This window comes from Astyanax mexicanus, chromosome 8, assembly GCF_023375975.1.
Source record: "Astyanax mexicanus isolate ESR-SI-001 chromosome 8, AstMex3_surface, whole genome shotgun sequence".
Classification (NCBI taxonomy): Eukaryota; Metazoa; Chordata; class Actinopteri; order Characiformes; family Acestrorhamphidae; genus Astyanax; species Astyanax mexicanus.
The window spans coordinates 7,599,476-7,622,509 of record NC_064415.1 but is presented as its reverse complement, the minus strand read 5'-3'; the positions used below and the strand labels follow the sequence as shown (position 1 = coordinate 7,622,509).

Below are 23,034 nucleotides of genomic sequence, written 5' to 3'. Positions count from 1 at the left end.
TGTAGCTACGCATTTTGCGTAACAGGTACGCATTTTGATTTCTAGTACACTAGTTCAACTAAATTTTTCCTGTTGTCTCGATTAACAGGAATACTGCTTGGAGTGGTCTAGCGGACTAAAGTGCTGCCACTATGTCCAGGAGATCGCTAGTTCGAATCCCTGTTATGCAGCTTGCCATCAGCTGCCAAAGCACTAATAGATCTCAATTGGCCTTGCTCTCTCTGGGTGGGTACAGTAGATGGCGCTCTTTCCCCTCATCACTCCTAGGGTGATGTAGATCAGCACATGGCTGCGTCTGTAAGCTGATGTATCAGAACCGAGTCGCTGCGCTTTCCTCCGAGCGTTAGCGCTGTCATGTTACTCAGCAATGCTGCATCAGCAGCAGTTCAAAAAAAGAGGCGGAGTCTGGCTTCACATGTATCGGAGGAGGCATGTGCTAATCTTCACTCTCCTGGTGTGTTGGGGCATCACTAGTAATTGAGGGGAGTCCTAATGAGTGGGTTAGGTAGTTGGCCTTGAAAATTAGGAAGAAAATGGGTTAAAAAAACAGGAACACTAATCCAGAAAGCTACCTATGGAACCATCCGCTACTTTCCTCACTGTGCTGAAGACTCTCTCTCTCTCATTTAAAGGGGCACTAAGCCCCACGATGTTCACTGACTCAGGGCGAAAATCGCAGGGCACTGGGTGATGTATGGGTTTAGGGGTGGGGCAGAAGGGAGAGCTGATTGTCTGAGCTCCAAAACTTGGTTGGACATCAGCAGGAGGGGGTATAATTGACTGATTAATCTGCATATTGTGATGTGTCTGCGTGCCAAAGTACACGGACGAATCATCCTCGCCTATAGCACAGCTGTAGTGTTTTTTTTTTTTTTTTTTAAAGGTTAGGAAATGTTTTTTTTTTTTTTTTTTTTTTTTTGCAGGACTGGAACGTTTTATTACTTTAGAGTAACACATTTCAGCTATTAATGAAAAAAAATATGGTTTAGAATTCAGTAGCTTTTTTAAAAGTATCAAAGTATCATATATATATATATATATATATATATATATATATATATATATATATATATATATATATATAAAGATTATTTGCATTTAATGTACACTCCAACTGCGAGTCTTCTAAAGCTCTGCGGACATCTACCACTGCTGTTTACTTCCACATCTAAATAACTGTGAGCATACTTGCTTGATTTTAATTTAAAAGAAGTATCCTAATAGTAAACTTATACTTAAAATAGCTGAATGTCTCAGAACTGATGTCTATAAAACATTTGTAGATGAAGTGTAAAAACAGCTTTAAAAAAAAGAGGCAGCAATAACCGTACATGTTTTTATTTCCTGTTTTGGAGATGATTTGATACGCAGCAGAAACCACTGAGTGCTAACAACATCATTCCTCCTATCAGCAGGAAGATCTGTACCAGCACACCAGTGATTGACACGATTCTTTGCATGATCTGATCAGTCAAATTCATGGGTTAGCAATCAAACCAGAAGGTCCAGCTTCCTGTAACTTGAGTTAGATCCTAGTTAGCATATTGCTAAGTCATGAATACAGCTTTGTCCTTCACTCCAGGTCATCATGTATCATCATAGTTCTCTATAGATATCCCTCTTTCTGCAGGTTCTTGGTTCTCTGAGGGTTTTGGTGAGTGTATGTTCTTCTGGAGGGTTCATGGTTGAGGTGTGTAGCGCAGGTACTTCCTCCCGGACGGGAGCTCTTTAGTGTACACTCCGGCTGGAAACATGCACTTAGCTTCTTCCTCAGGGATGTTGGGTGGAACCATCACACGGTCCCCAGGCTTTTTAGAGAGCAAAGTTATGGTTAGTTTATGTTTTGAATGAAGAAAAAAAATAAGTTTCCTAATTAAAGCTCAACTGTTTGCCACCTTGGATCGTTCTTAATGTCTCGTATAAAGTTGCACAGAAGAAAAGCAATTAAGACATCAGAATTAGGATATTTCCACACCTAAGCATGCCATGATATACAGCATATTCTTCTTTGGAAAAAAATAAATAAACCTGAAGTCAGTTTCTGAATCAGTTTCTCTGATTTTGCTATTTATAGGTTTATGTTTGAGTAAAATGAACATTGTTGTTTTATTCTATAAAATACGAACATTTCTCTCAAGTTCCCCAAGAAATATTGTCAGTTAGAGCATTTATTTGCAAAAAAAAAAATAGAAATGGCTAAAAAAAAAAAAAACCAAAAGATTCAGAGCTTTCAGACTCAAGTTTTAAGAGTTCAGAAATCAATATTTGGTGGAATAACCCTGGTTTTTAATCAGTTTTCATGCATCTTGGCATCATGTTCTCCTCGACCAGTCTTACACACTGCTTTTGGATAACTTTATGCTGCTTTACTCCTGGTGCAAAAATTCAAGCAGTTCAGCTTGGTGGTTTGACGGCTTGTGATCATCCATCTTCCTCTTGATTATATTCCAGAGTTTTCTTTTATTTGGCAAAATCAAAAGACACTCATCATTTTTAAGTGCTCTCTTATTTATTTTTTTCCAGAGCTGTATGTTCCAAAAATAAATGCATTAAACTATATTATTGTCATTTCAGGATCATTGTATGCTACTGATATAATAATAAAAAAGAGCTTACCACTTTAATTTAACTAAATATTGGATATTAAGTATGGCATAGTTTGAGAATATTGAATGAAAATGAATTGAAAATGTTCAAACCAATGTCTGAAACATAAATTGTCTATACATAGCAGTAAAAAGTAATCCACAGCTATCTCTCCAGTAGATAACGACTCTTTGATGTGGTTGGTAGTTACCTCTCTGATACCCACCAGCCTTCATATGTGGTTAGCCACATTACCTATATATTTCCCATAGTAACAAAGATATGACCCTTTTTAAACCCCTCCCCAACTGCAGACACAGACAAATTGTAATTAAGTACCTTTACTTTGCTAAAAATCTACTCAAGTAAAAGTAAAAAAAAGTACTCAATTTAAAATGTACTTTGAGTAAAAGTTACATAGTTACTTTTAATTATTTGATTAAAAAAAATTACAATCATAAATTAAATAATTATAAAATAAAATAATTTGGACCATTCAGGCAGTATTTGTTCGGACCAGCCCATAAAACCCCATTTTTGTAAGAACACAGTAAAGAAAAAATCCATTTTTTTCTTTACTGTTAAAAAGTTATGGTCATATAGGTGACTATAAACTGTATTTTTATAGTTTTACAGTTCATTGTAATTTAACTTGCCATTGCTCTGCTTTAACTGCTATTTACATGTTTTTTTTTTTACACTCAAACAGATTGTTTAATGCTCCCAATAACAACCTAATTAATTATTATTAAAAACATGAAAACGTACAAAAAAATGTTGGTCAGCGCATGCGCAGTGCCGTAAAGAAGCACATATTGATGTGTAGCATAACTTGACAGAACACCGGTTCCCCTGAGCTGCACACACTGACCACAGCTGATTCATACAGCATCTCTCCCGCTAACTGTAATAAACACTACTGGGAGAAGTTCAGCTGCGCTGCCATGGAGAACAAAACTCTTTTTTTTTTTTTTTTTTTTATTCAAACAATTTTTTTTTTCCAGCATTTTATTTTTAACTCAGTAATTTGGAGTTTTCCAAAGTAGTGAAGTTAATTAAAATTAAAAGTAAAATTACCTAATTTAAAAACTACTTTAAGAACTACAAATTGCTCATAAAATCTACTCAATTACAGTAATGTGAGTAAATGGTATTAGTTACTTTCCACCTCTGGACACAGATAGTACAGATTTGAACCCTCACCTTCCAGTCTACAGGCGTCGCTACCCGGTTGTGTGCCGTTAGCTGCAGGGAATCGATCACTCGTAGAATCTCGTCAAAGTTACGCCCCGTAGTCGCAGGATAGAGGAGCGAGAGCTTCAACTTCTTATCTGGACCGATTATGAACACCTGAATACATTTAAAAAAGGGAGAGAAATGTTAAACAGCTGAGAATTGATTTTCACTCTCAGAGTGTAATTTTAACTCATTCATATTTAAATGGTGTTCAGTGTTGGAGTTATTTGACAGAGTTTAATATTTCAGTGTTAATCCCAATAAATACTGGCCAACTCCACAGAGATTTAATTAAACTCCGCCCAGTTAAACACGTTATTTGCATAATGGGTGTGTCCCCCAGATCCTAACTTACCATCAGTGTGAAATCTTGCCCACCAGGGCTACCTTCCATTGGGTTATTGTGTTATATTTTGTTTAATGGTTGTTTGTCTAGCCAAAATATTGTAGGCTATAAGAGCAAGTTACTCTCCTTTGTACAGTAAATTGTGATAAAGTGTTGGTAATGCACTAAGAAATACAATGGAAAATTACACCCTAACCTGTCCTGAATGATAATTAAATAAAAAAAAGTCATATTAATTGACTAATCTTCTTCTAATTTATATATTTTTTTTACTCTTTTCAGTGTTAATGTAACAATTTAGGAAGTTAAAAAAATACAAATGTTAGTTAAAAAGCAATTCTGTCAACTATTCTGAAAGTGTTGATTTAACTCCAAAGAGTGTGGAGCTATATAAACCCTGAAATAGAGTTAAAATCAACTCTGTGGGAGTTAATTTAACACTTGCCTTTTTGCTGTGTAGATAAAATACATGCTGAAATCAGAGGAACCTGGAAGAACCGGTTGCTGTACTCACACATCTCGCAGTAAGAGGCATCCCGGTCTGATCTTTCTCAACAGGGTCCAGCATACCCAGCTCCACCGCCAGCTCACGCTTATAATCAGCTATGATGGGAAACGGGAACTCCGTAACTGTCTCATCGTTATTGTAGGCCAGGATGTCCTGAAAACATTGGACATTACCCTTTAAAAATGCTTTTTCACTTAAATACTTTATGGATTACTTGATTTTAAAAGTAACTAAGTTACTTTTAAGTTACTGCCGCCTCAACAGTTTTGCCAAAACTCACTTTACTGAAAGCTTGGTGTTTTTGAAGCTAGGTAGCACAGAGTGAACAACTAACCTTAAATATTTTTTTATCTTCAGCTAGTGCTTGGCAGTATGGCCAAAAATGCATTTCATGGTATTTTTCAAGATCTCACGGTATACCATGGTATTTTTATTATTATTTTTGTTTTATTATTTTTTGTATGACTGGGCTTTAATATAGGTTTATGAGTTTCAGTACTGTTAGTAGTACATATATTATAAAACACCAAGGCTTTAAATTAAGGCTTCGATTAGTATTGGGTTTACTTTGTTCCACAAAATTACACAATATATGAAGAAATAGCTAAAGAATGTAAACAATAGACCATAAAAATAGATAAGCTAACAAATTTAACATAGTTCCCTTCATAAAATTCAATATTTTAATAAATAGTTCCATAAACACTATAAACAAAACTAAAATGCTCAATGTTTAAGTATTCAACGAGATATTTTTCAGAAGTTCTGTTGCACAAGTCAGATACAAAATAAAGTAAATATAAGGTTACTATATGTTATTCCTGAAGCCATTAGAGGCATTACAGTATTTAAATCAGCTACAATACACTTCTTTCTCCAGTCAAAAAATACATTCAAATCATCCTTCAAGCTACAGTATTAAAGGGCTACTTAAAGGGCTGTATTTACAGCTTTATTTTACTGAGATAAAAACACTCGTACAGTAGAAACAGCAGCAGGAGCTGTTCTGGTTTCTCTGCAGTACAGCACTAGACCAGAGTTTGACTCTCTTCTCTGATGGTTCTGTTCTGCTCCACAGCGCCCTCTGGCGGTGTGGCTGTATGAGAGAAACACATACCGGTTCAAGTTCACCCCGCGGTATACCGAATAAACTGGTGTACCGTCCAGCACGGTATATCTTTAGCCAATAAAAACTCAGAATAGTGTCTGTATTACCAGCTAGAACATCACACACAGAGACGCAAGACAAAAGTAAAAATATACTCTAGAGAATCTGCAGTATTGCCCTTTGTTTACTGACTGTTAAAACACATAGGGTATAAGACAAGCGTGTGATTGGGGGAGAGCGCAGGATGTGTGTGTGTGTGTGTGTTTTTAGCACGCTAGCCTGTGTGTTATTTTGGTGTGGTTGCGGCTGAAAATATATTTACTAAGGAAAATATATTAAAATATAAAAATATAAAAATAAAAAGACCTGTTTCCTGTTAGCTGCTGTTGTAATCATTACAGTATAACATACTGTAGAAAAATACTGCACAAAATTAGTAATGAGATAAATCTGTTTAACTTTCTCAAAATATGAAATGTATTGAAAAGTGAAAAACAAAGATTTAAATATATATATATATATATATATATATATATTTTTTTTTTTTTTTTTACTGTTGTTTTGACAACACCAGGTAACATTTTAAGAAAGCAGAGAAAGTGTTTTTACTAGTTTTGTCTGGTATTTTTCCCCCACAGTCCCCAAACTCCTGCTGTAATCATAATTTTTACTCTGATTATGAAGTATGTACGATTTATCATATGCAGTAAAATACAGAGCAGTGGCTTTCTAACCTAAACCCCAACAACTTCTCTCCTGTATGATCTCACACGAGTCTCTTCAGACCTTAGAACTATTGTCAGAAACCCCCAATGAGGGTTCTGTATTCAAATGGCAAACCCCATTGAGGGTTCTATAAAGACCTGGCAACGTAAGACTGAATCTCTACTGTTGCCATTTAATATTGCAAGAACTCGTGGCATGAGATCTTGTCACACCCTTAATATATATATATATATATATATATATATATATATATATATATATATATTGTCAAATATAAAACTTGAGTTTTTACTCAATTGTTTTCCCCTTCAATGCATTCAGCCACTTAAAGTTGCACCCATAGCTGAAACCAATATGCAAATGCACACAGCTTCGTCCCTAAAGAGGAGTAGTCCCAATATAATAGGACTGTTTAGAGCAGATTCAACATGAACCATGAAATATTATCACCATGCCTAATGCCAGGTGTGGGCTAGAAGGGTATAAACTCCCCAGTATTGAGCTGTGGAGCAGTATTACTGTGTTCTCTGGAATGATGAAGCTCCATCCAATGGATGGATGGATGCTTTATTGATCCCAAAGCGAAATTACTGTATGCTGTAAAATCATTCAATACAATTCTAATGTTTATACCCCTCCAGCCAATAGTTTATCTGCTCCATAGAGTCATTTTTATATTGGCCTATTCTAATATTTCTAGTCAGAGACTAGTTAAGCTTTCTTTCAGCAAACAACTTAAAGTAGCTGAATGCATTCATTAGGAGTGGGGTCTTCAAACATTTGGTCACACAGTGTATCATTGTGCATTCCCATAGGAAAACCTGCTATTTCAGCATTTTTATTAAATTATAGCAGCAGTACAGAGATATATATTATACCTTGCTCCAGCCGTGGTGATCCTCCACAGTATCGATGGACAGAGCGATCATCTTTACGTTGCGTTTGGTGAACTCTGGGCATAGTTTAGCTGCTCGGCCGAGCTCTGTGGTGCAGACTGGGGTGTAATCACGAGGGTGGGAGAATAGGATGCCCCATCTGTAAGGAACAAAAAAAAGGGTAGGCCTGTTCTGAGTAGTGATACAGTTTGATAGCTGGTTGCTGTTGTATCCCGGGTGGCTGCTATGGTGTTGCTAGGTGGTTGCAGTGGTATCCCAGGTTAATTCTTTGGTAGAGGGGTGCTTCACTGTTGCAGAGGGATTGCATTACTATTGTAGGCAGGTGCTTGGATGTTGTTTACTGGTTGGTTGGTGGTTTCTGGGCAGTTGCTGTGGTATCTTAGATGGATGATATGGTCTCTCAAGTGATTGGTCATTTCCTGCTGTGGTAGCCCATGTGACTGATAGGGAATTACTAGTGTGTTTGTTTTATTGTGATGAAAAGGGTGGATCATGCAGCTAACCTAATTTACACTGGTCATTAAGGTGTGCTTAGTGGTTTCTATTGTAGCTTAGTGGTTATGTAGCTAAATGGTTACTAAAGTGTTGTTATGGTACCCATGGTGGTTGCTATGTGTTTGCTCAGCTTCTTCCATGGTGTTGCTGGGTGGTTGCTCAGGTATTTTTAGGTGGTTTCCTAGGCATTGCTGTGGTATTCAAGGTGGTTGCTAAAGTGTTGCTATGTGGTTGATAAGGTGTTGCTAGAAGTTTGCCATGGTGTACCAGTTTTCTGTGATGAAAAGGGTGCCATGACTTTTGTGCTAAAAGGATGGATCGTGCAGCTAACCTAATTCACACTGGTCATTAAGGTGTGCTTAGTGGTTTCTATTGTGTAGCTTAATGGTTACCAAAGTGTTGCTATGGTACCCATGGTGGTTGCTATGGTTTTGCTCAGGGTTTGCCATGGTGTTGCTGGGTGGTTGCTCAGGTATTTTTAGGTGGTTGTCTAGGCATTGCTGTGGTATTCAAGGTGGTTGCTAAAGTGTTGCTATGTGGTTGATAAGGTGTTGCTGGAAGTTTGCCATGGTGTACCAGTTTTCTGAGTGGTTGAAGTGAGGGATGAAAAATGACAAATAGTTGTAAGTGCAGGTCATTTTGGATCTGGACTATCTCTAAAGTTCTGATAATGGGAGTCTAGTATTAGTTACATTACATTACATTACATTTGGCAGACACTTTTGTCCAAAGCGACTTACAATAGTGAAGTACAAAAGGAAATAGAAGTGAAAGGTAAAAAAAAAAAAACATTTTTAACAGGGCCTAGAGGAGGTCAAAGGAAGAGGAGAAAGAGAGGAGAAAATGAGGGGAACGGTACATTTATTTTATTGGCTGTTATTGGCAGTTTTAGGCAATTAATAAAAAAAAAACCCTGTTTAAAGTGTTGTTTAGACCAAGGCCAGGCAAAAAGTTTGGTTTCTTAGACAGGGATTAGGCCTAGTCTTGAAATTCTTCTTTTTCTATGGAGAAACTCCATTTATAGTGATGGATAATCCTGGACAAGGCTTAAAACATGTCTGAGAAACCAACATATAGTGTACTTAACCAATGAAAACTATCAGAAAGGCAAATTGTGATTACATTACAGCACACCATGCATCATAGCTGCACCCCAAATTCATTGTGAGAAGCTCTAACCCTGTAAGCAGGCTCATGTCCAGCCAAACCTGAATCGTAATTCTGCCTGGTCAGCAGCTTCATGTAGCCTAGCAAAGAAAGAAAAGCAGCAGTGTTAGGACTTCCTCCCTGACCTCATGACCCAGATTGTTGGAAATCACAACGCAGCAGAAACAGCATCAAAGAACCACAAAGAACGTCAGTAGAGTGTGGCAGGATCTGATAGAAGCAGAATACGACCAGCGTGAACAAGCTGGTGGACCAGCCAGTCATTCAATATAACCAAGCTAGTTCACCATGATGACTAGCATGACCATAGTTGTGGACCAGAATGACCACTATAACCAAGATATTCATCCAATATGACCAGCATGATCAAGTTGATTGATCAGTTTGATCTGGTTGACTGCTTTGACCAAGCTAATTGGCCAATTTGAACACCAGCTCAACAAGTATGATCAAGGTGTTTTACCAAAATGACCAGCACAATCAAGCTGCTTGACTAGTATGACCACCATGACCAAATTGGGTTACCAATATCACAATTTTATTTTAATATAATAATTGTAACCACCACTATGACCAATATATTGACTAAAATTACCAGTATTACCAAGCTGGTGGACTAGTATTTTTGAACATGACCAAGCTGTTGGACCAGTATGACCAATAAGTGAACCAATTTGACCACTATAACCAAGCTGAATGACCAATTTTACCAACATGACCAAGCTTATTGACAAATATTACTAATAACCAAGGTGTTTGACCAATGTGACCACCATGACCAAGCTAGTGGAAAAATAAGGCCAGCATGCCCAAGTTGGTTGACCAAAATGACAAAAGAGGTTTACCTAAATAACCAGCAAGACCAACCTCTTCAGATTAGTCCACAACTACGAGAAAAAAAAAGTTTAACCATTAAACTAAAATAAATATATACTTCATGCTTAGAAGCATAGTGATGTTTCCAAGACCAGTTTAGACCATATAAAACCAGACACCAGCAGAAGCTGGTTTTACAGTAGATGTACTGTGTGCAGCATGTTCTTGGTAAGCTGGCATCTGTCAAACTGGCATCATCAGCGTACCATACGCGCCACGTGAACGCACGTGTCATCAGTCTAATGTCAGTTTTAGCAAGTTTCAGAAGATACATCTACCAAAGCGAGACCATCGCAGACCACCCCCCAGAGATACTGACATATCTTGTCACGCTCATCTTTACACACACACATACACAAACACACGCGAGCGCGCGCGCGGAGACATAACTCAGCATCGTCTGACTCAGACAGCTCGCGCTGCTACTCACGAGTCTCCCAGGAACTCGTGCAGGCTGATGGTACCGATGGTGGTCTCGGCCTCGAAATTCGGAACCACGTCCCCCAGCAGCAAACCCGGCATCCTGCACCTACTGCACGCGCCACCGCCACGCGCGCGCTGCTCCTACTCACTGGGGCTGCGTCACGCTAATGACGTGAGGAGGGCGGGGTCCTATTCATACAGACAGACAGACAGATAGATCGATAGATAGATAGACAATGGACAAATGGCATGACAAATGGATGGATAGATGGGCAAACAGGCATTTGGATAGACAAACATACAGAAGAATGAATAGATAGATAGATGGCTTTTAGATCATATATTATGATTAACTGCTTGGCATAATTTTTTGAGCTGATTCAGTAATACTATTAACTCTTACAGCATTATAGTATTTAAAATAATACTTGTATGAAATCCATAGATTTTTTATGCAAAGTAATTGATATAACTAAATATATATATATATTAAAATATTATTGTATATTTTGTGTTCTGGTTAAGTTGGCGAAAATAATATGAATTATGAAATACTTACTAAAACCAAGTTTATAGTAGTTTGTAGTATGTGAGAAAAATAATTGTGTAAATAAAATATGTAAGTATGTAAATTCTTTTTTTAGGTAATTGGTTAGGTAATTTGTTACAACAAGAGATTTGAGTTTAGTGAACTTATTGGGTTTTACAGTGCTGTTTGGAAAAAATTGGCGAATTTTTCTTGAGTGCAATCTCAGCACACACTCAGCTCTGCTGCTCATCCCACAAATGCATGATTCTTATGAATGTGGCACTAAGAACAAGCAAGCATTTTTTACAAAAAAAATAAAGAAATGCCAAATCTACCAAACATCTTCCAACGTCACTATTTGTGTGTTGTTTTTTAAGCACATTGTAGCTTGTTGAAGTGTTAGAGTTTGGTAAGTTTGCTGATGGGTTGAGTCAGGTGTTTGGGGGACAGTAGGGGACACGTGCACAGTAAGGATGGGGAGACATTTGTTGGGTCCCATTTAGGGCTCTCCGGTCACATGACTGAAACCAGTCACCTTCAGTGTGCTGCTGGTCTGTGCAGCACTGTGGTTGGCACTGCCAGTGTAGAGAAGATGGCACAGGATGGCACAAGTCAGAAAGTTTCAGCAGTACCACTGATCCACCGCACTTTCCAGCTGGATTAACCAAACCATCCATCCATTTATCCAAACGCACAGGTTCCAGTCTGGGTCTGCGCCCCCCGCGCCTCCATGCCGTCTCCCGGAGCGCGGCGCAGCAGCTGGGTGAATGGCAGCAGGCCGGAGCCGGGCCCCTGCCCCCGCCGGCGGGGCTCCAGCTGCTCCTGCCCGGCTGGTGGAGCTCTGAGCGCCAGGCGGCTCAGTCAGCCCTTCACGGCCGTGGCGCTGCGCTCTCTGCTGGCGGTGGACCTCTGGCTGTCCCGCCGGCTGGGGGTCTGCGCGGCGGAGGACTCGCTGCTGGGGGGAATCCGGCCGCTGGTGAAGCTGCTAGAGCTCTCCGCCCACCGGACCCCGTGGATCTCCACCGCCGCCTACCTGCTGCTCACCAGCCGCACCGCCGAGGAGCAGGAGTTCACCATCAACCTGCTGCTGGGTAAGAGCTGGACACCCTGTTCATTACTGTTCAAACCATTCAGTCCACCTTAAATAATGTGGAAACTCTACTGAGAACTGGATTTCTAATTCAAAATCTTATTTAATAATGGAAATAAAATGTTCTTCCAAAAAATCTTCAAAACTTTATAATAAACTATAATAAAAAAAAATAAAGAAAAGTTTATAAAATGTAGAAAAAGTTATTTAAAGTAAATATTATCATTCCTCTATATCTGTTACAATGTGTTCATTCAGAGTGAATACTCAAAATTTCACAAAAAAAACATGTTATATTTACATTGGCCCATTTATTAGAATGATCCACAAACATTTGGACATTTGGTGTATATACTACAGCTCTGGAAAAAATAAGAGACCACTTAATGATGAGTTTCTTTGATTTTACCAAATTGAAAACCTCTGGAATAAAATCAAGGGGAAGATGGATGATCACAAGCCATCAAACCAAACTGAGCTGCTTGAATTGTTGCACCAGGAGTAAAGCAGCATAAAGTTATCCAAAAGCAGTGTGTAAGACTGGTGGAGGAGAACATGATGCCAAGATGCATGAAAACTGTGATTAAAACCAGGGTTATTCCACCAAATATTGATTCCTGAACTCTTAAAACTTAATGAATATGAACTTTTTTCTTTGCATTATTTGAGGTCTGAAAGCTCTGCATTTTTTTACGTTATTTTCTGCTAATAAATACTCTAAATGAAAATGTTTTTAAATGTTGTTCGTAGTTTATTTATATAATCTACAAAAATGTCTAATATAAGTCACATCACTGCAGATCAGTAGTATTGAGTTATGTGAGTTTCTCACAGTGCTTTTGGCCATTAAGTGTAATATTTACAGGGTCTCAGCTGTGGACTCTGTGGTCCATTTTTATCCGTGTGCAGCGTTCAGGCAGCTGCAGGGAGAACAGAGGACACGCCAATGGAAAAAATGTCTCCTCTGATGACCGAACCCCAAATACAGCATCACCTTTGGGAAACGAGAGCCGCTACTGCAGGAGTCGAGTATCAGATCCCTAAAAATGCTTTCAGATTATAATAGAATGTGATACTGTAACTTTATCATCAGCGCTAACTCTGCTGAGAACACTGCTGTTATTACTGCTGTTTTCCATACTGTCTAAATACACTAAAGATCAGCCATAACATTAACACCAGTCACTAGTAAAATGAATAACGTTGATTTTCTGGTTACAGTGACACCTGTTAACTATAGAGAGGAATTATTGCCAAATTGAAAGGCAAACAAAAAATCAGAGTTTGATTTTGAAAACGTAAATACTTATGTATTGCTTTTTTTAATTAAGAGATCAGTGCAGTAAATGTAATATAATAATGTTTTGCATTTCGATTTGTCACCTATTCTGCATGCTAGTGAGGAAAAGCAATGCATTTGATAATGGCGCTATCGTCTATTGTGTTTATTTGTATGTTTGTTCACATATATAACAGTAAACAGTATTTTAACCAGTTAACAGTCTATTATCAACTACAAAATTGTTATCTTTAAAATTGTATAATTTATTTGTTGTGCTGATCTATATCACTATATCAGTGCCATTCAAATGGTCGTAAACTGACAATAATATTGTTTATTACAATAATTTCTGAGACAATATATATCATCCACAAAATATTCTTATCGAGAAAGGCGTACTCTCCATGTTCATTGGTTGGATACATATTAAGCAGCGAGTGAACAGGTGACGGGAATATACAGGGGTTGGATAATAAAACTAAAACACCTGTCTCATTTTAGTGTGGGAGGTTTCATGGCTAAATTGGAGCAGCCTGGTGCCCAATCTTTAATCATTAATTGCACATTGCACCAGTAAGAGCAGAGTGTGAAGGTTCAATTAGCAGGGTAAGAGCACAGTTTTACTCAAAATATTGCAATGCACACAACATTATGGGTGACATACCAGAGTTCAAAACAGGACAAATTGTTGGTGCACGTCTTGCTGGAGCATCTGTGACCAAGACAGCAAGTCTTTGTGATGCATCAAGAGCCACGGTATCCAGGGTAATGTTAGCATACCACCAAGAAGAACCAACCACATCCAACAGGATTAACTGTGGACGCTGTAAGAGGAAGCTGTCTGAAAGGGATGGTCGGGTGCTAACCCAGATTGTATCCAAAAAACATAAAACCACGGCTGATAAAATCACGCAGAATTCAATGTGCACCTCAACTCTCCTGTTTCCACCAGAACTGTCCGTCACCACAGTTGTGCTCTAAAACCAGGTGTTTCAGTTTCATTGTCCAACCCCTGGAGGTATCCAATACTCATTGGAGAACTGTGGAGGCCACAGCTCACTACTTACAGGACTTAAAAGATATTTTGCTAATGTCTTGGTGCCAGAAACCACAGAACACCAGAGGCCTCATGTACTAAGACTTGTTGTTGTTGAATTCTACTAAAATGTTGTGTACAATCAGAGCTGAAAAGTTCTGTACACATGAAAAATCCAGATGTATCAAATCGTACATAACCAGAATCCAGTTCATATTCTTTAAGTACATTGCAATCAACATTAACTCAGGACTCATGCACGAGAACATGCATTATATAACAAGGCTATCATGCAAATATAAAAATTATGCTATAGCATGATCCTCTATTTCTCTCTCTGTTTTTGTAGCGTTGTTGCTGGATCACATCATGGTTGGAGTGGTGAGGGCGTTGGTACGTTATCGTCGCTCTGGGATGTTTCCAACGTTCCCCTCCCATCCTCGTTACTCCTTCCCATCAGCCCACGCTACACGAGCCGCCATGTGCGCCCGGTTCCTCCACGCCCGGCTGCTGCTGGAGGCTCCGGTTCAGGCTCTGCTGCTGGTGTGGGCGGCTCTGATGGGTCTCTGTCAGGTCCTGCTGGGTCAGCACAACGTCAGCGGGGTGACTCTGGCCCTGGCGCTGGGGTACTGCCAGTACAGCCTGGTGGAGCGCTGCTGGCTCCCCATCGACCGGCTGCAGGACGTCCTGCTGACCCTGCTGGGGGACGGGCAGGACACTTAGGGGGACTGAGAGACACTGGTACACTCTGATCACTCTGATCACTAAACTGGGACGCACTTTGAAAAGTGAACTAAAGCTTCTACGCACAAAGCGTGCATACCATGATTTGCCCTGTCTGCATTTCTGATATTGTGCATATTTTACACTATATTTAGTCCTTAGATGTTAAAGCAAGTTATAGTGTTTAATGTGTTTTTTAGATTTATTTCTAGCTGAATAATTGATACAAATGTTTGGTACATCTTTCTGTCATGTCTGTTTTTTAAAGCTAATAAACAAAAAAATAAACAAAACAAAATCTATTTACAAAATTTACACGAGGAATCAACTTTTTCCTCAAATGTGTAACGTTGGTTCGTATATTAACCAACCATGGCATACCTCAACCATACCTTTACCATTTCTTAACCAACATGAAATGAGGCCTTAAATAGGCCACCACTGGTCTACCCAACCCAGCCAAAACCAACAGATTTCCACTGCAGGGGGATACAATTATAAACAAAACAAACAATAAATCAAATAAACAGACAATGGAAAATATAAATTCTCAAAGTAATCATAATGCATTCCATAGGCCACTATCCAATGAAATAAACATGAAAACAAGAAAAGGAAAGAATAATTAAAATATTTTGAAAACCTCAAAGAACCCCCTCCAAATGGTATGGCCCAAAATGGGCCCAGTGAGCATGCCCCAATTTTGCTAAGGCCCTATATAAGGGCAGCTAAAACAATGATTGGGCCCTTGTAGATGGCGGTAATGCACCTTTAATTGGTTTGCCAAGCACCATTAAACCCGAAAGAAGAAGAAGAAGAAGAAGATAGGGCCCTTTGCCAGACCAGGAAGAGAGTACAGGTGAGTATGAATGCAAAAATTGGCAGCTATTAAAACAGAAATGTGTGTCCCAGTAGCATACATTTGACCTGTAAAATATGTAAAATGACCAAAGCTAGCAAAATGATAACTTTTAAAGGGGGAATTAGTATTAATTAGAAAAATAGCTGAATAATATGTATTCACTGAGTAGGGACAGAACAGGACTGAAACTAATTTGTTTGTTCTGTCACAACTACATATAACGTCTAATTGATTGTGGACATGTCTTCTATTGAATGCATTCTAAGAGCTACTTTAAAAGAAAATAACTAATTAGAGCAGCTAATTATAAACCTGTTGGCACCATGTCTAATGCCAAGTATGGGCTAGAGGGGTATAAAGCCCCCCCAGTATTGAGCTGTGTTGAAGTGGAACTGTGTTCTCTGGAATGATGGAGCTCCATCCAATACATTTGGGATGAGTTGCCATCATCCTGATTTAACTATCATCTTGTTACGGATTCTCACAGCAGTACTCCGAAATTAAGTAGAAAGCCTTCTAAAGTGGATGACCTCTGTTTTAATATCCTTGATTTCAGAAGAACCAACGATCATATATAGTGTATTGTCAGTGTGAGAGGAAAGAAAACACTGTACAATTTAATACACTATGTAGAAGTTTAATTTTTTTTTACATCATTATTAAGTAACAAAATAACAGGACAATATCAAAATGTTATAAAATAAAATATTTTTATAATAGATTTTGAAAAATATATATACAAATTTAATTAATAGAGAATACATATTTTGTGACACAGTGCATATATACAATAAATGCTTTCATGTTACCATTGAACTGAATCTGATCTGATAGTGTTTAGTGTTTCTAGCTGTAAAGGCTGGAGCTGGAGCATTAGCAGATCTTTCAAGGAGCTGTGAAAGTGTGTTTAGCAATAGTAGTGATTCCAAACTCTGGTACTGATATGCTCTAATTGTCTACACTCAACTCAAAATACATGACAACATGATTTAATGGGATTTCTCCAACTTTCATAACAAGAGTTTAATTGGTTTAATCTTCATCAGCATCACAGGAGCTATCAAGGAGTTCCAGTACATTCAGCTGGTTTTATCTCGGAGAATGTGTTCTAGCATGCAGTGAAAGGGGTATATAATATGGCCATGCCCACTTCTTTGGTTTGTTTAGTTTTTCTTAGTTTATTTAGACTTTTAATTTTGTATTTCTTAGATCAGATTAATGGACACAAAGGTAGTCAAGTAGTAAGGATGCTCTGTGCAGTAATATAGAGGCAGCTGTAACAGACAGTCTTTTCCTGAAAAGGCTGTCAATCACTTTATTCCTAGGTGTATCTACGCCTTCTTACTATATATAGAAAATATGGGATAAAATATGGAAATTTGGTAGAGCTACAAATCATACTGCAACCAGCCAGCAGAGGCGCTAGATGATGTCCATGCTTATATACAGTCATATACTATTGTACAGTTCGTATCATTGGCTAAATGACTGTAGCGATTAGTCTACACTGTAAACCTGGATAAGCTGAATTTACTGAAATTATTTAAAATTGAAATTATTATTAAATCAAATGCTGTAGGATTTCCTGCATTTTCTGTAAAATACATCATTTTAATATTTAAAATACTTACAGAAATTTAGATGAAGATCAAAAATGCTATAGAGAAAACAGTATAGAGCACACAGCCTGCACAGAATTACTATAGCAGCTCAAAAAAATGATGCTTGTTCTTACAGCCTACAACACAAAGTTTACCTAAGGTAGCCCAGAGGGAATGACTACACACTGATGGTGAGTACCAGAAACTGGCAGTCACATGACATTTTCGAGAGAAAATGACAAGCAGTGCTCAATTTGGACATTTAGGGGTGTGGTCTCTTAGGGGTGTACTCACTTTTGTTGCCGGCGGTTTAGACATTGGTGGCTGTATATTGAGTTATTTTGAGGGTAGATTTTTGGCAACATTTTACGTCTTTATACAGGGGTTGGACAATAAAACTGAAACTCCTGTCATTTTAGTGTGGGAGGTCATTTACGTGGCCAATCTTCATTAAGTGCACATTATTGCACCAGTAAGAGCAGAGTGTAAAGGTTAAATTAGCAGGGTAAGAGCACAGTTCTGCTCTAAATATTGCAATACTCACAACATTATGGGTGGCATACCAGAGTTCAATAGAGGACAAATTGTTGCTGCACGTCTTGCTGGAGCATCTGTGACCAAGACAGCAAGTCTTTGTGATGCATCAAGAGCCACGGTATCCAGGGTAATGTCAGCATACCACCAAGAAGGACCAACCACATCCAACAGGATTAACTGTGGACACTGTAAGAGGAAGCTGTCTGAAAGGGATGTTCAGGTGCTAACCCGGATTGTATCCAAAAAAACATAAAACCATGGCTGATTAAATCACGGCAGAATTCAATGTGCACCTCAACTTTCCACCAGAACTGTCCTTTGGGACAATTAATTATTGTGGTCTAAAACCAGGTGTTTCAGTTTCATTGTCCAACCCCTGTAAGTGACCGCGTCAAACTGTCAACCTCTAAAATCAGTAGGCGCCAAGGTTGGGAACTGTTGTTGAATCACCAACCTTTACAATAACTAACCATCGATCTGCATAATTTCTTAGATTTCCCCAAGTTTGACATCATAGGTGACCATGTGGAAGTTGTCCCAGGCATAGAGCTTCTTCCTAGCATGGTTGTAGTCAATCATGCTGTTGTAGCGGTAGCGGTTGCGGAAGGGCACCTCCAGCTTCTTGCTGTTCCCGCTGGCAGTATCGAAGGTGTAGTTGACCGTGGTGGTGTTGGCACTGTAGCTGGCCACAGTGTAGAGCCGGCCACAGATCATGAAGGCGTTGGCCACCTTGTTCTTCCGTACGTTGGTCTCCCAGCTCCTGATCACCTCCAGGCTCTCGGGGTTCAGCTTGGCCAGAACGATGGCTCCCCTGGCCTTGTCGGTGCTGTATATAGCCCACAAGCCCTGCTCATCCGCAGCCAGGTCAATATCGGTGTATCCCCCCCAGGAGTAGGGATGCTTGCCGTGGAAGCCGGCATGCGGTAAGTCCCGGCGAGCCATGATCTTCTCAGAGTTGAGGTCAAAGCGCAGCAGGGTGGGGCTCCGTTTGCGCTGGTAATAAAGTGAGCCGCGGTACACCGTCGCCCCCGTGCTCTCCACCGACTCCGGCAGAACTAGAACCTTCATGGGGAACCCTCGGCCCAGCTGCTCCAGGTTCTCGTAGGCGTAGAGCTGCTTGACGTCCACGTCCACAGCGTTGATGCGCCACACTGTGTCCGGGCCGTACGGCTGCCCAGTGGCTTCCGGATCCTGAAACCACAGCCCATATTTTCCAGTGATGCCATCTGCCTTCTGAACGGTCTCAGGTTCTCCTATAGAAGTGAGCTCGCCACAGCCTACAGAAGAAGAAGAGAGTAGCTGTTTGATACACCGCCTGACAAAACAAATAAAAAAAGTCTCGACCTGGATTTAACTATAAGTAAATGATGTGGGGTTGATGCTGCAGTTGGTCTGCAGGTTTAGGTTCAGCAACAGTATGTGCTGAAAGTATGAGGTCTATGGCGTAGCATCAATGTCAAATGTTGGGGGCGCAAAAAATACCTAATGTGTTGTAACATTTTGTGTGAATAAATTAACCTTTGGGAAAGAAGGAAAGCAGGAGAGTTAGCTAAATGGCTATACTTACATCCAAACAACCTGCTCTCCAGCTCTGTCTGCCGGGGTTCAGCGCCTGGAGCCACCGGCTTTTGCCTGGCACTAACCCTGGCAGACAGAGCCGGAGAGTGGCTTGTTTGGATGTTAGCATAACCATTTAGCTAACTCTCCTGCTGTCCTCCTTTCTCTGCCCTCCTCTGGCTCTTGGAGGTAGAAGGTCCATCACAAACCCTGGAAATATCAGCCAATAGCATTCACTGAGGGAGGCGACCTAGCATAGTGCACAAGGAGAACTGTAAATTTGAGAGGGAAATAACACCTGAGAGGAGAAAAATTAAGCTTGAAAGTGATATTCTGTTCAGTGCGCACACAATTCCCTTTTTTGCTCGTGAGCTTCACATTTGCGCTCACAAGAAATTAATTTACACACCCAAATGTTAAAACACGCTGGTTAATTTTTTTCACATTGTATATTTGCACCCCCGACTTTTGGCATTGATGTGACACCATAAAGGTCAGCTGACTACCTGAATATAGTGAATATAGACCAGGTTATTCCATCAATGGATTTTTTTATATTCCAAGATGACAATGTCAGGATTCATGGTGCTGGAATTGTGAAAGAGTTCAGGGTTCAGGGAGCATGAGATCATCATTTTCACACATGGATTGAGAGAGAGTTCACCACAGAGTCCAGATCTTAACCTCATTGAGAATCTTTGGGATGTGCTGGATGGAGAAGAGCTGCTGTGTGCAGTGGTCAGACTCTACCATCATCAATGCTGCTGCAAGATCTTGGTGAAAAATTAATGCAACATTGGATTGAAATAAATCATGTAACATTGCAGAAGCTTATTGAAACATTGCCACAGTGAATGTGTGGAATCCAGGTGGTCAGCTTTTTTTTTGGTAAGGCAGTGTATCATAATAATTAATTCTGCACTGTTAAACATGGGGGTGGATGGATCATAAAGCAGTAATAAATAAACACATTAATATGAGCAGTATAGAAGCGTATTCTCCAAACCTGTGTTGTTGTGGTTGTTCTCCAGAACTCTGGCAGGTGCTGGAAGTTCAGACAGTTCAGCCTTCAGCTCCTGGAATGAGCGGCCAATGACGGGTCCTGGAGGAGGAGTCAGTTAGTTAGCTTTGGGTCAGGGGGTACAGTGGCCTGAACTGATGGGATTCTTTCTCTCTCTCTCTCTCTTAGCATCACCTCTCTCTGTATCTCTCTCTCTTTTAGCATCACGTATCTATCTATCTATCTATCTGTCTCTCTTCGCACCTCCTTCCTCTCTTACTCTACATCCATATCTCGCTACATTCGCTCTCTCTCTCTCTCTCTCTCTCTCTCTCGCACCTTCTGTCTGTTGCGCTTCCATCTCCATTTCTACCTTCTCTTGTTCTTTGCCCACCTTTTTCCCTTTATTCTTTTTCTACCTCTTCCTCCTTTACTTTCTTTATCTTTGTATCTTACTTACTTTTCTACCCCTGTCCATAATTTATCTTCCTTTTCTCTCTCCTTTGTTAGCATTTGCTTCTTTGTGTCTCTCTCACACCTGTTTTCTCTCTCTTCTTCTTTCTATCTGCCTCTCTGCTTGTCTCTTACTCCTGTTCCTCCTTAATCTCTCTTTCATTCTCTCTCTTTTTCTGTCTGCCTCCATCTTTCTCTACTTCCCCCTCTTTATCTTTCTTTCAATTAAATTCAATTCAATGCAGCTTTATTAGCATGACTGTGACTGTGACAGCATTGCCAAAGCATTATAACAATTAACAACAATGATATGAACATACATAACTAATCTCTCTTTCTCTCTCTCTCTCTCTCATGGGTGAAGATATAGTAACTGTCCAATCAGTACTCACCACTGCTGCCCCCAATGACCCCAAAGCCATCGATCGGGACCCCCTGCACCAGAGGGCAGGGTCTGTCCCTCAGCTTCTCCGTCTCCATGGTCAGTTCCTCCACCCGTCTGCGCAGCTCCTGCACCTGCCTGTCCAGCTGCTCCTTGTCCTGGATCAGCTGCTTGGTCTCCTGGGCTTCTTCGGCCTCTTTGGCCACGTCAGTGAGAGCTTCGGCCCCCAGGACCCGGCTGACCACGGTCTCCAGCAGCGTGAGACGGGCCCTCAGGTTCTCGAACTCCGGACCCCCGGCTGGACTCGGACTCGGACAGCTGGACTCGTCCGGACTCTCCACGGTGAAGGAGTACTGGCAGCGGCCGTTGCGGTCATTAGACTTACGGAGGGAGGCTCTGTCCTGCCCCTGAGAGCCCAGCACCACCCAGCACAGACACAACACCAACCGGACCCACATCTTCAGAACAGGTTCTTCTTCTTCCTGTATGTTCTAGTACTGATTCTTCTTCTTCTAGAAGCTTTTCTTATTGTCTAAAGTGCTGGATCTAAGTGTCCTAAGTGTCCTACAGATACCTGCCTCTCTTAGAGCTGAGGGATCTGCTTTGTGAGGCTCTGGGGTGGAGATTTATAAGCTCCTGAAAGGTGGGAGGAGGAAGAATGTTTAGTTGGTCTTTAGAGAGAGAGAGAGAGAGAGAGAGAGAGAGAGAGAGAGAGAGGGAAAACACTTGGAGATTGACGTGCAATTCTTTGTCAGGCACCTAAACATATTTTCCTTTCATTGGAGAATCCCCATTTAAAATGCAATATAGTCTAAAACAAAGCTCAATCCCTTTCTAGAAAACAAACCCATAGTAACACAATTTTAACCCAGAGGAGCTCAGATCCATTTCTGAATATTAATACCAAATTCAAATTTGAATCTGATAAATTCAGTGAGCAGCTCATTCATGTTTGAGGTGAGGTGGACTCTGAGACTGTGGACGAGACCAGCCGAGTCCAATTCCTCTGTCTGAGGTGAAGTTCATTAGAAACTGAACCTTTTTTCTTTTGTTACTAAACATCATCAATTCATTCAAACAGACCCAATCAGTCCTTTCTCTTTGTGTCTAAAATCTGCAAACAGATTGGCTAACAGCTAACAAAAATGCTACTACCGATGAACACTTTTCATTTTGAATAGTCCAACTTTAAGCTGAATGTGCTCTTTGATTATGTGAATCATTGTGACCTCGGGGACCATGATTAATTTTTTACAGACATTTAGAAAGAAAGAACAAGGTGAAGTAAGTGCAACTAACATAAGCAGCGAGCTAGTTAACATACTATTGTTACCGGGGAGAGAACTATCCTTAGTGATGAGCTAGCTAACCTCAGCTGTGTGCTAGCTAACCTTAGTTATAAGCTAGCTAAAGTACTAATGTTAAAAGGGAGCTAGCTAACTTTAGCGATGAGCTAGCTAACCTTAGTTATGAGCTAGATAAAATACTAATGTTACCGGTGAGAGAACTATCCGTAGTGCTGAGCTAGCTAAAGTACCAATGTTACCGGGAAGATAAGTACCATTAGTGATGAGCTAATTAACCAATCAGCTAGCTAACACAGTAATGTTATTGG

At 40.0% G+C, this 23,034-nt stretch overlaps 3 protein-coding genes across 3 annotated transcripts; 1 reads left to right on the top strand and 2 right to left on the bottom strand.

Moving 5' to 3' along the window:
- Positions 1 to 1,322: 1,322 nt before the first annotated feature.
- LOC111188290 (peroxiredoxin-6) lies at positions 1,323 to 10,521 on the bottom strand. Its single transcript, XM_022662017.2, has 5 exons — positions 10,375 to 10,521; positions 7,389 to 7,545; positions 4,683 to 4,829; positions 3,790 to 3,936; positions 1,323 to 1,808 (listed from the first exon to the last, which is right to left on the bottom strand). The coding sequence occupies exons 1-5, from the start codon at positions 10,464 to 10,466 to the stop codon at positions 1,680 to 1,682; spliced, it is 672 nt and encodes a 223-aa protein (XP_022517738.2). The 5' UTR covers positions 10,467 to 10,521; the 3' UTR covers positions 1,323 to 1,679.
- Positions 10,522 to 11,421: 900 nt separating this feature from the next.
- Positions 11,422 to 15,325, top strand: LOC103029586 (polyisoprenoid diphosphate/phosphate phosphohydrolase PLPP6-like). Its single transcript, XM_022662027.2, has 2 exons — positions 11,422 to 11,987; positions 14,654 to 15,325. Exons 1-2 carry the CDS (start codon positions 11,627 to 11,629, stop codon positions 15,025 to 15,027), a joined length of 735 nt encoding a protein of 244 aa, XP_022517748.2. The 5' UTR covers positions 11,422 to 11,626; the 3' UTR covers positions 15,028 to 15,325.
- A 1,210-nt stretch (positions 15,326 to 16,535) lies between these two features.
- Positions 16,536 to 22,010, bottom strand: LOC103038738 (myocilin-like). Its single transcript, XM_007259769.4, has 3 exons — positions 21,430 to 22,010; positions 20,591 to 20,686; positions 16,536 to 19,304 (listed from the first exon to the last, which is right to left on the bottom strand). The coding sequence occupies exons 1-3, from the start codon at positions 21,875 to 21,877 to the stop codon at positions 18,517 to 18,519; spliced, it is 1,332 nt and encodes a 443-aa protein (XP_007259831.3). The 5' UTR covers positions 21,878 to 22,010; the 3' UTR covers positions 16,536 to 18,516.
- Between the last annotated feature and the right edge of the window lie 1,024 nt (positions 22,011 to 23,034).